General features: G+C 42.2%; 1 protein-coding gene across 3 annotated transcripts in view; it reads right to left on the bottom strand.

The window, feature by feature from the left end:
- Positions 1–12,543, bottom strand: part of Prr14l (proline rich 14 like) — a 76,337-nt gene that overhangs the window by 23,149 nt on the left and 40,645 nt on the right. Inside the window, exon 9 of one of the 3 annotated variants that reach the window (XM_076545786.1) lies at positions 4,158–4,320. The exons of the other annotated variants lie outside the window; for them this stretch is intronic. Coding sequence (XP_076401901.1) covers positions 4,293–4,320 — 28 coding nt within the window. The 3' untranslated portion in view covers positions 4,158–4,292. Of the gene's footprint in view, positions 1–4,157; positions 4,321–12,543 lie in introns of those variants that run through there. 3 annotated transcript variants of the gene reach the window in all.

Below are 12,543 nucleotides of genomic sequence, written 5' to 3'. Positions count from 1 at the left end.
GTTGCCAGCCCTTCCTGGTAGCATGGATCCAGGCTGCCAATCCATAAAAATGGTTGACTCCTCAAAGTTCTTCCCCTTTCACTCACTGCCAGGGTTTGGAGAGGGTAATGTCCTTTACTGTTGTCCTGGTTACTGGGGAAGGAGAAACATATGTGTTCATCTGGTTCACATCTACTTTTTTTTTCTTTTTTGAGAGAGGGTCTCACTATTTAGTCCTAGAACTCACTATGTAGACCAGGCTGGCCTTCACTCAGAGATCGAACCAACACTGCTGGGATTAAAGCATGTGCTACCATGCATGTATTTATTTTATGTTTAATTTTTTTTATGCAGCTTGGTTTTCATTTATTTCACACAACCTCTTCTGCTGGCTTAGCAATAATTAGCTCTCTCCATGTAAGCTTTGTGGTACAGGGACCTCAAGTGATACATCTAATCTATCAGTTCTTCCACTGTTATTGAGAATGGCGCACATTACTTCCTCTCTTATTTGAGCTAGGCTCCCACTACTTTGCCCAAGCTGGCCTTCAACTCCTGAACTGAAACAACCCACCTGTCTTAGCTTCCAGAGTAGGAAAGACTAGAACCATGTGTCACTGTACTTAGCCAACACTTGGTTTCACTAAAGTGGTAACTTGTGTGTGCATGTCTGTGTAAATGTATGTGGACAACATGCATGCAGAAGCCTGAGGAGGTCAGAAGAGGCATGCAACCCCTGAAATATATATATATATATATGTCACGATGCTATTGTGGAGGACAGAGACCATGGAGAGTTGGTTCTCTCTTTTAAAGACTTACTTATTTGGTTTTTCAGGACAGGGTTTCTCTGTGTAACCCTGGCTGTCCTGGAACTAGCTCTGTAGACCAGACCTGCATCTGCCTCCCAAGTGCAGAGACTAAAGGCATTTGCTATCAACCTCCTAGCCTTATTTATTTTTATTTGATGTGTGTGAGAAAGGGCTCAAAAAGGCCAGAAAAAGCACTAGATCTCCTGGAACTGGAGTCACAGACAAGTTGTAAGCTACAATGTGGGTGCTGGGAAACAAACCTGGGTCCCCTGCAAGAGCAACAACTGCTTTTAACCAGAGCCATCTCTCCAGCCCCAGGAAAGAGGCTGGGAAGCTGGTTCTCCTCTCTCCCTCCCTCCCCCCACCCCCTGTTTTTCAAGACAGAGTTTCTCAGTGTAGTTTTGGTGCCTTTCTTGGAACTCAAAATGTAGACCAGACAGGCCTAGAACTCATAAGAGACCCAACTGCCCCTGCCTCCTGAGTTCTGGGATTAAAGGCATGCATCACTAAACTCAGCTCTTCCATCTCTTTTGTGATGCAGGGGCTCCCTTACCTTTTCTATGCTCAATCAGCAAGGTGGCAGATTATCCCATCTCTGCTCCCATCTTACAGTAGGAGTGCTAAACTTACAGACCTGAGCCAGGTTCTCTCTAACACACACACACACACACACACACACACACACACACACACACACACACACACACACACACACACACACACAGGTTCTAGGGATTGAATAGAAACTGTAAACTTGTAAAACAAGCCTTTTCCCCATGGGTGGGCTATCTGGCTTCTTCTGCTTTTTGAGAAGGGTCTCAACTGTGTAACCCAAGCTTGCCTACAATTCACTATCCTGCCACAGCTTCCTGAGTGCTGGGATCACAAACCTGTACCACCACTACCTGCTTTAATACTTTCTTTTGTTTTATTGAGATAGGGCCTCATGTAACCCAGGCTGATTCAAATTTCCTATGTAGCATAGGTTGACTTTTTCTGATCCTCCTGCCTCTACCTCCTAAGTGCCAGGGTTACAGGTGTGTGTCACCAAACTTGGCTCTAGAGCTTCTTTATTTTTATGCAGTATACTTTTCAGCCTTTTATTTTATGAATTTATTTTATTTACAAATTTCTATATAGTTAGCCCATTCCAACCTGAAATTTCCTATGGTTTCTTTAACTGTTCTTAGATTTCTTTGCTCACACTAAAACCTGATTAGTAGAGAATATGTTTGGGATAAAGACATACAGATACAACTTGATTATTCTTAAAATGGCTACCATCCCAATAGCAATGAACTTAAGAGCCCTGCTCTCCACCACCAATCTGAAAAGACATCTTCACTGAATACTAAATCTCCTTATGTAATGGTACTCATTTTCAGATTTTCTGTTGTTTTAGCAATTTATGATTTATGTTCTGGCTAATTTTTGAGACATAATATTTTATTTTATTTTTTATTTTTATTTTTATTTATTTTTTATTTTTTGGTTTTTCGAGACAGGGTTTCTCTGTGTAGCTTTGCGCCTTTCCTGGAACTCACTTGGTAGACCAGAGACATCATATTTTAAATCTGAGACTAGTATTCTTATTTTATTCCTTTTATGCCTTTAATCCCAGCACTTGGGAGGCAGAGGCAGGTGGATTTCTGTGAGTTCAAGGCCAGCGTGGTCTACACAGGGAGTTCCAGGACAGCCAGGGCTACAAAGAGAAACCTTGTCTCAAAAAACAAAACAAACTTTTTTCTTTGTTATTACTATTTCATCTTTTATTCAAGCACTGCATCAGAACACATACATTCTCATTTATTCAAATCTTTTTAATAATTTTGTTTCGAAGATTATTTATTTTATTTTATGTGTGTATTTTGCCTGCATGCATGTATCTGCATATATATACAACACATGGTGCCTAGTGCCTAGGGCAGACAGAAGAAAGTGTCAGGTCCCCTGGAAGAGGAGTTAAAATTTGTGAGCTACCATTTTGGTGATAGGACTTGAACTTGGGGCCTCTGAAAGAACAGCCTGTGCTCTTAACTGCTGGGTCATCGCTCCAGCCCTCTTCAAATCTTTTTTATTTATTTATTTTATTATACTTTCAAAAGACTTTAATTGTATGTGTGTATATATGTTTGTTTATGAGTGTACATATCCACAGAAACCAGAAGAGGGTGTCAGGTCTCCTGGAGTTGGAGCCACAGGTGGTTGTGACTCACTTCACATGGGTACTGACAACCAAACTCTGCAAGATCAGTAACATAACTAACCTCTGAGGCATTGCAACCCCGCCCCCATTAAAAACAAATACCTCTTGGGAAGAAAATGTGTCAATGCTTTACTGTAACCTGAAGTGTGTGCTCCTTACCAAAATATTTTGCCTTAGTTTAAAATTTGAATGTCAGGATTTGCTTTGTGGTACTGGACTCCTGGGCTGTTTAAGCATTTCTTCTGTACACCAACACAAGCTCAGCTCAGTCAGAAGGTGCTTCTCATCTGTTCTGCCATGAGTCCATTAGTGACACATAAATATGGGGATGTTTGGAAGTCATTGCTAGACCTTAGTTCTCCATGTGGCCAGAGCATAGTCCTTTAGTGACATACTAACCCTAGCCTGCAGAGAAGGTCCTCCAGATCTCAGAGGCACCCAGTCTAGAGTTTTCAGACACCAGATCTTATATCACAGCTACAGCCTAACTCCCTCTGTGGGTTGGCTGTCAGCCATGTATTATTACATGTGGTCCAAAATATGGTACTTTCCTATTTGCCTGCTGTGGCCTCTGTGATCCAGTCACCCAATGGGCTATAGCCACAGCTTCTTCAACACAGTCTCAACATCAACCGTGGGGAACTAGCGATCCTTCCAAGTATGTCCTGCCTTTGTTCCTCTTCCTCAGTATGAGTAGACCCTTTAGAACTCTCATTACGCTTACGAGCCTATTATAGTTTGAAATTTTATATTAAGTGAAGATACCGTGTGGTTTCTATACTCTGACTGAACCCAAACCAATACACGATACAAAGGTAAAAACCTGAGGAGCTAAATCCAGCTGCTGCCTAACCTATAGAGTGGAGTGATCTTTGCACCTTTGCCCAGGACTTTCCACATACATAATAGACGAAGGCTTTGGAGCAATCAATGTCTCAATCTTTAATTTATACAACTGACACACATATGAGAAATGTCCACAAAGTCTTTCAAATCCTACTTCAATGTATTAATTAAATCACTGATTTTGCTAAGCCTTCTTTCTAATTAATGAAGCCATTTTAAACATGCCATTGATTTGTCTTTCTTCATTTTACACACAGGTCCAAGAACAAAGAATGATGATGTTACCAATCAATCTTGAGGAAAAAAGAACAGAACTGGAGGGGCTGGTGAGATGGTTCATCGGTTTACAGGGCGCCTGCCCCTCAATCTTGAGGAGCGGAGTGGGGATCCTAGCAGCCATGTAAGGGACTAAGTGCTGCCCCTGAAGACAGGTGGGGCTGGGGCTGGCTTCATGAGTCCCAGGTTGAAGAAGAGACCCTGTCCCAAATGAGAAAAGCAGAGAATGACAGGACACCCCATGCCTTCATCTGGTCTCCATGCACATATCCTCACCTCTCAGGTGTCCATACACCTACACAGACACACACACACACATACACACACACACACACACACACACACACACACACACACACACACACAGATAGACAAGACACACACAGATGGGTTGACTGACTGACAGACAGACAGACAGATATAGATAGGTAAGACACACACAACTAGGTAGACAGATAAAACGAACACAAACAAAGCTGGAGCTTTTGCTTTGTGGTATAATACTTGCCTAGCATATGTAAGTCCCTGGCCTCCATCCCCAGCAAGGCAAAAGAAAGAAACAAAACAAAAACAAAGCTGAAGGCATTACAATATCTAACTTTTAAATTCTATTTATTTATTCATTTCTTTCCTTTTTCTTTTGGTTTCTCAGGACAAGGTGTCACTTTGTAGTTCTGACTGGTCTTGAACTCACTATGTAGGCCATGTTGGCCTCAAACTCAGACATCCACCTATCTCTGCCTCTGCTAGGATTAAGTGTATGCGACCCAACATGCCTGGTTTTACAATACTCAACTTTAAGACACAATGCTAAGTCCAGGCATGCTAGTGCATGCTTCTAATCACAGCTGAAGCAGGATTGCCCCGCATTCGAGGCCAGGTTGGAATATGAGTTTTAGGCCGACTGGAACTACATGGCAAGACACTGTCTCAGAAACAACCAACCAACAAACCTAAGAAACAGAACAAGTCTGGAGTAACAAAACAGCATGGTACTGGTATAAAAACAAAACAGAAATAAATGCACACCCTATTAGAGTCAAATGATTTTCAGCAGTTGACAGGGGCACATAGTGTAGAAAGGAAAGTATTTTTAAGTAGTACCGGGAAAACTGACTCCATGTGTAAAAAAGGAAAACAAGTCTTTCATTATATGTAACACTCAACTCAAAATCGATTGAGACTCTAAACAGGCATATAGGTCAGTTCTAGAACACTTTTCCTGGCATGTACAAGGCTCTGGGTTCCATTCAGGGAACCACAACAGAGAAGGTAAAACAAAACAGCACAGAAAAAAAAAGAAAGAAAAGAAAAAAGAAAGAAAGAAAGAAAACTGTAACTAGGAAACTGTAAGAAAATATTGCTGGGTGGCGGCAGCGGCCCATGCCTTTACTTTAATCCCAGCACTTGGGAGGCAGAGCCAGGTAGATCTCTGTGAGTTTGAGGCCAGCCTGGTCTACAGAGAGAGATCCAGGACAGCCAGGGTTACACAGAGAAACCCTCTCTTGAAAAACCAAAAAAGAAAAAAGGAAAAAAGAAGAGAGTCTTAGGGAAATGTCTCATGACAATGAACCAGCCAAGGATTTTTTTTTTTATGATCCCAGACATGCAGGTAACGGAAGTACAAATGAACAATGTGATCGCACAAAACTCAACTGCTCCGTGCAACAAAGAAGCAACAGAACAAAGAGACAATCTGAAGAACAGTCTTTTAAAGACAGGGTCTGACTGTGTAGCTCTGGTTGTCCCTTAACTCAGTCTGTAGATCAGTCTGGCCTTGAACTCACAGAGATCACCTGCCTTTGCCTCACAAATGCTCAGATTAAAGTCAAACACCACCACCTCCCAGCTGAAAAAGACAGTTTTTAATAAATTCCAAGGATATGATGCCCTCTTCTAACCTCCATGGACTCCAGGCATGCATGTGGTGCAAACAAGTAGATTAATTCAATTATTCATTACATTAAAAAAAAAAAAATCTAGCCGGGTGGTGGTGGCAGCGCACGTCTTTAATCCCAGCACTCGGGAGGCAAAGCCAGGCACATCTCTGTGAGTTCGAGGCCAACCTGGACTACCAAGTGAGTTCCAGGAAAGGCACAAAGTTACACAGAGAAACCCTGTCTCGAAAAAAAAAAATCTAGAAAAATTGTTTTAAAATACTTAAGACAATCCAGGTAGTGGTGGCACACTTTTAATCCCAGCACTCGGAAGGCAGAGGTAGACGGATCTCTAAGTTTGAGGCCAGCCTGGTCTACATAGTTAGACTGTCTCAAAAAAACCAAATAAATAAATGCAAGATACTACATAGCTTGATATGCATGTGAGCCCATCTATACTACTTTGGTCATGACCAAACTGACTCAAATTAGAAGTCTATCTATTTTCTAGGTTAGGAAAAGCCCTTTGGCAATATGGACCACAGTTTTAAATGTATAAGGCTACTTTGAGGACAAGGTGCTCTATAAGAAAGAGATCCTATCTCAGGGACGAAGTGCTGGCTCAGTGGTTAAAAGCACTGGCTGCTTTCATAGGTCCTGAGCTAATTCCCAGCAACCACAAGGTGGTTCACAACCATCTATAGTAAGATCTGGTGCCCTCTTCTGGCATAAAGTTGTACATGCAGACAGAGCACTCATATACATAAAATAAATAAGTCTTAAAATAGAGATTCCATCTCAAAACCCAAAAGAATCTTTTTTTCTCAAACATTTGATTTATTCATTTTATTTTTTGTATGAGTGTTTTGCCCGAATGTTTGTATGTGCACATTGCCTGTTTGGTGCTCCCAGACGTTAAACCATGGCATCAGGGACCTCTGTAACCACCATGTGGGAGCTGGGAAACAAAACCAGGCCATCTGCAAGAGCAGCAAGTGCTCTCGGCCACGCCATCTCTCTAGCACCACCCAAAGAATCTTAAGACACAAATTTATTAAAAACTGTCTTTTTCAGCTGCGAAGTGGTGGTGTTTGACTTTAATCTCAGCACTTGTGAGGCAAAGGCAGGTGATCTCTGTGAGTTCAAGGCCAGACTGATCTACAGACTGAGTTAAGGGACAACCAGAGCTACACAGTCAGACCCTGTCTTTAAAAGACTGTGGCTTATAAGTTTTGGTTTTACTCAATGAAACATTTCACTATTAGGATAAGAATTTGTACTGTATCAAGCTGATAATAGAAAGGAAAGAAAGAAGGAAGGAAGGGAGGGAGGGAGGGAGGGAGGGAGGGAGGGAGGGAGGGAGGGAGGGAGGGAGGGAGGGAGGAGAAAGAGAGGGAAGACGGAAGGAAGAAAAGAAGGAAGGAAAAACAAACAAACAAACAAACAAACAAACCTGTACTTTTCAGCTGGTCCTGATAGCATAGGTCTGGAATCCCAGTTATTCTAGAAGACTGAGGCAGGAGAATCCTAAGGTTAAGGCCTGTTCGGGCTACAGGAGTTAAAGGCACTAAGTGAGATCCTGCCTAAACAAATGAGAACTCAAAAACAAAACAAAACAAAAAGACTAGATAGAGATAGGTGTGAGAAATCCCCTTACAAGCTGCTGAGCAGGAGAGGTCAAGAAACTCCCAAAACAATATAGGTACTGCCACTGCCCTTGTTTGCTTCCCAGAGGTTGAACTTAAGGCTCTATTAGTGAAGACACCATGCAGTTCAGACATATAACTCAGAGGATCCAAGTTGGATGTGACCTGAAAGGTCCCTGAGGACTAGCTTTCATAGTACCACAAGGTGCTATGCAAGCTTCCAAGGGAAGGAAGCAACCACGAGTCCTAGCCAACTGCCTATGGTCTACACCAACTTCCAGTCTGGCAAGATAGCCCGAAGGTGCAGTAGTGGCACTCGTATCTTGGTGGTAACCAACAGCTCTCTAATTGAACTTAAAGTCTGCTCAAGAAGAGGGAAATCCTACTTGGTACTCAAAACCTACCTAACTTCCCAGGCTAGTAAGGTTATGAATCTTAGAGGAGAATCCTCTGCCACGTTACTAACCCAGCATAACTCTTAAATAACTCTAAATACTACCCTTATATCCACAGGTAAGTGTAGCTCTTACTCCTCAAACTTACTCATCAAAGAAACTTCTCTTTGCAACAGACAGACCATTACAGAAAAACATAGCCAGTTAAAATGCATAAAACTGGCCGGGCGGTGGTGGCGCACGCCTTTAATCCCAGCACTCGGGAGGCAGAACCAGGTGGATCTCTGTGAGTTCGAGGCCAGCCTGGTCTCCAAAGTGAGTTCCAGAAAAGGCGAAAAGCTACACAAAGAAACCCTGTCTTGAAAAACAAAAACAAACAAACAAAAAAAAAAATGCATAAAACTGATGCTGGAGTGCCAAACCCCAATGCATACATCTACAACACAACTCCTGCACCTAAGCCTCAGGGAGCATTGTGAAAGAGGGGGCAGAAATACTTTGAGAACCAGAGGATTTGTGAACTTGCTGTTAATGACAGGTACACAGAGGCTTATTCAAGAAAACAGTGTAATTTTTCCACATTTAGAGAGACATTCAAATGCAAGATGCATTTAGAACCCCAAGTAAACACAACCAGAGAAGAACCTCTCAGCAATACATTATTAATACATCATAGTCAAGGTGTCAAAAATATAAAGCCACGGGGCAGGAGAGATTGCTCAGTGGTTAAAAGCACTGGCTGCTCATGCACAGGACCAAGGTTTGATTCCCAGCATCAATATGGTGTCTCACAAGCATCTGTAACTCTAGTCTCAGGAGATCCTACATCCTCTTCTGGCCTCAATGGGCAACAGGCACACACATAGTACGCACACACATGAAGACAAAACATTCATACCAATAAAACAAAGGTGGCACGTGCCTTTAATCCCAGAACTTAGGAGGCAGAGGCAGGTGGACCTCTGTGTGTTCAAGGCCTGCCTGGTCTACAGAGTGAACTGAAGGACAGCCAGAGCCACACAGAGAAACCCTGTCTTGAAAAATTAAAAAGGTGGAAATGCACAGGAGGAGACGAGGAAGACAATTGAGACATTTGGACCGTCTGCTGGTCCAAAGTCCTATAAGCAAAGAACTCATAGCCATTTTTGACACCATGACGACATTCAAGACCTACTGGGATTTTACCTGGCTCATAGCAGCCAAATATCTATTCCTTCCAGACTGCCAAGGATAGGAGATTTGTAGAAAAGGGATCACCACCATATGAGATCAATAACTGTCCTAAATATCCACAGAACCAACCTGAGCCACTTGGTCCCAGAACAGCAAAGATGGTTGGCAGGATATGCCTAATAGATTTGGGTACCCAGATAATTTGCCTATACCTCTCCTGAATGGTGTTAGTGGTTTCCAGTGTCCTTGTTCAACTTGGCTGGGGCCACTAGCTAGCCAGCTGCAACTGCAAAATTCAAACTATAAAAGAACTCAGAAATCAGAAGACTCGTCAAGGAAAGGGCATGGGAGGAAAGGCTTTCTCAAAGACCCAGATAAGAAATGTGATGATGGGAGATAGGACGTGAGGGAACGGTATTATTTATTACCGTAAAAAGTGTGAGTGGCAGCCAAGCAGAAGAGAACACTAAGATCACATCTCCTGGAGCATCTACATGAGAAAACACTCTATGCCAATACAAAATATGCTGCCATGCATGCAGGTGACAGAGCCTGGTTTCACTGCCCACTACAGAAAAAACCAACTGGGAAAAAAAAATCACCCACAGGAGACAGACATGGGGAGGCAGGTGGACAGTGCAGAAAGTGAGGGACGAAATTAAACACAGTAAAGGCTAGAGATGGCTCATCAGAAGCACTTGCTGCTCTTCCAGAGGACAAAGGTCAGTTCCCAGGACCTGTGTCTGTACTACAGCTCCGGTGGGATCAGAAACCTCTTGCTTTTGTAGGTACTTGTACCCTTATGTACACACACACACACACACACACACACACACACACACACACACACACACACACACTTAAAAATAATAGATCTTTAAAAACCTTTATGCACTGCTGGTCAACGTGCCAATTTCTGTAGCCAGCATGAAAATCTGTGTGGAGGTTTTCCAAAACACTGAAATAGAAATGCCATATGGCAGGGCTGGAGGGATGGCTCAGCAGCGAAGAGCACTGGCTGCTCTTCCACAGGACCCGGGTTTAATTCCCAGTACCCATATGAAAGCGCAAAACTGTCTGTAACTCCATTTCTAGGGGATCTGGCACTCTCACACAAATATACATACAGGCAAAACACCAATGTACATAAAAAATAAATAAATCTTAAAAAAGAATAAAAAAAAAAAAGAAGTGCTGTTGCTGCAAAATTATACAAAGTAGGATTTCAGCTACTTATGACAAAGCTAATACCTGGAAGAAGCCAAGGGCCTTCCAGAGGTCAAGCTAAGGCTCAAGGAGCCTTGGTGATATTTGGCTTTTTATTATCAGCCATTTCCTGCTATGAGTTTCTTATGTGCTATTGTAGCTTTTCCATCATTTATTGGGCACCATTTCCCTTCTACAAAAGGAATATTTAGATAACCTTGGGCGCTGACAGCTATGCTCAGCCAGAACCCCAGTTCAAGCCTCCCTGTAATTATCGTCATTGGCAGCATCCGGCCAGGTCCATCCACAGTTGGAGGAAAGTACCTTATCAGAGATACCTCTGTACTCTCTAAGAACAGACTTAACCATCCAGGCTACCTGTTTGAGAAGGCCTGGTGGATGAGCCAATTAAGATTAACTTCCTCCTTTCCCAAATCTTACCTCTAGTTCCAGATCTCCCTTTAACTATCACCAGAGGCATCTACCTGTACACAGGTTGCCTAGCGACTGACCGATCACTCTTTCCCCCACCCTGCCGAAAAACGGCAGATAGCTTGGACAGATAGGAGCCACAGGAAAAAAGAAGACAGTTTTATTTTCTCCCATTGACCTAGCAACTTATAGATTCTTAACATTTTCTACCAGTCACGTTTAAGACTATAGTGGAGCACTAAGCTCCCTCTTCTTAGATATTACCTGAATTTAGCCTTTAGTTAATTCATTTCCCCATTAGTCACTTCCCTTTGGGGTTGCAAATGATAATTAACAATTATTGCCCCTCTATGTGATTCTTATCACTCCTCCATTCACCCTGGAAGTATGGTGGTCACTGTCTGAGGAAAATTCTTATCTACCTTTATGACCCTGTAGAATTGAAGCCTGGTGACCTTGATCGACCAGGGGATAGCTACTGCTTGGGTTTGTAACTGGACTCCAGAGAGACTTGGGAAGGACAGAGAGACAGAGAACAGAGAAGGATAAGGAGGATTTTGACCAGAGAGAACATGTGGACAAGATGGAAGATGAGGAAGAGTCAGATGGGGAAGTACTAGCTGGGTAAGAACAAGATGAAAAGGACCTAGATGAGGCAGAATTGAGACGAGAGAATTAAGATAGAACTTAGAGGGAGCAGCAGATAAATATAGAGAGAAATCCGACAAGAAAGGAGCTAGGCACGAGAACAGAACTGAAGCTGTGTATAAAGGATGTTATGCCAGAGGAATTAAAGCAAGTGGACTATAGAGCTCGGTGTGCTAAGATTCTATTTCCCAAAAATAGTCCTTTCCGTTAGTAGTTCTCTCTCCTGAGCCCCTGGGATGTATAATATTAAGGCTGGTCCAGCTAATATTATACAAGATGCCGTAGGTCTTACTATAGGATTTTCAGATGTATAGCTGCACGTGTCTAAGTGAACATACCAGATACCTGTGCATCCATGTTCACTGCTGCACTATTCAGAATAGCTAATAACATAAAGAACCAGCCTATATGTCCATTAACATAATAAAGAAAACATGCTATATATACACACACAATATGGCACTTTATTTGTTTGTAAAGAAAAAAGACATTTATAGGAAAATGTTGAGGAATATTCCTTTACACTGAATGAAGATGTGTCACTGTGATTAGTTTAATAAAGAGCTGAACGGCCATTAGCTAGGCAGGAAGAGGTTAGGTGGGACTTCTGGGAACAGAGAGCTCAAAGATGAAGAAGGTGGTGTCACCAGCCAGACTCAGAGGCAGCAGGATGGGCAGTACAGAGTAAAGGTAACCAAGTCACGTAGAAGAATGGAGATTTAAAAATATAGGTCAATTTAAGTTTTAAGAACTACTTAGTTGGGAGGAGTGGAGAGGGGGATCTGTGATTGGTATAAAAAATGAATAAAAAAATTTCTTAATTAAAAAAAAGAAAGAAAGAACTAGTTAGGAACAAGCTTAAGGTATAAGCCGAGCTTTTATAATTAATATTAATTAATATTAAGTCTCCATGTTGTATTTTGTGAGTTGGTGGCCCAAAGAAAAATTCAGCTACAGGAAAAAAATATATGTAACTGAGATTCATTATGCAAAATAAGCCAGAACATCAAAAACAAATACCAGGCTGTCCCTCGTATGCAGAACACA

This window comes from Peromyscus maniculatus, chromosome 10 (assembly GCF_049852395.1).
Source record: "Peromyscus maniculatus bairdii isolate BWxNUB_F1_BW_parent chromosome 10, HU_Pman_BW_mat_3.1, whole genome shotgun sequence".
NCBI lineage: Eukaryota > Metazoa > Chordata > Mammalia > Rodentia > Cricetidae > Peromyscus > Peromyscus maniculatus.
Note: the sequence above shows the minus strand (reverse complement) of the source record. Positions and strands in the feature narration are given on the sequence as shown.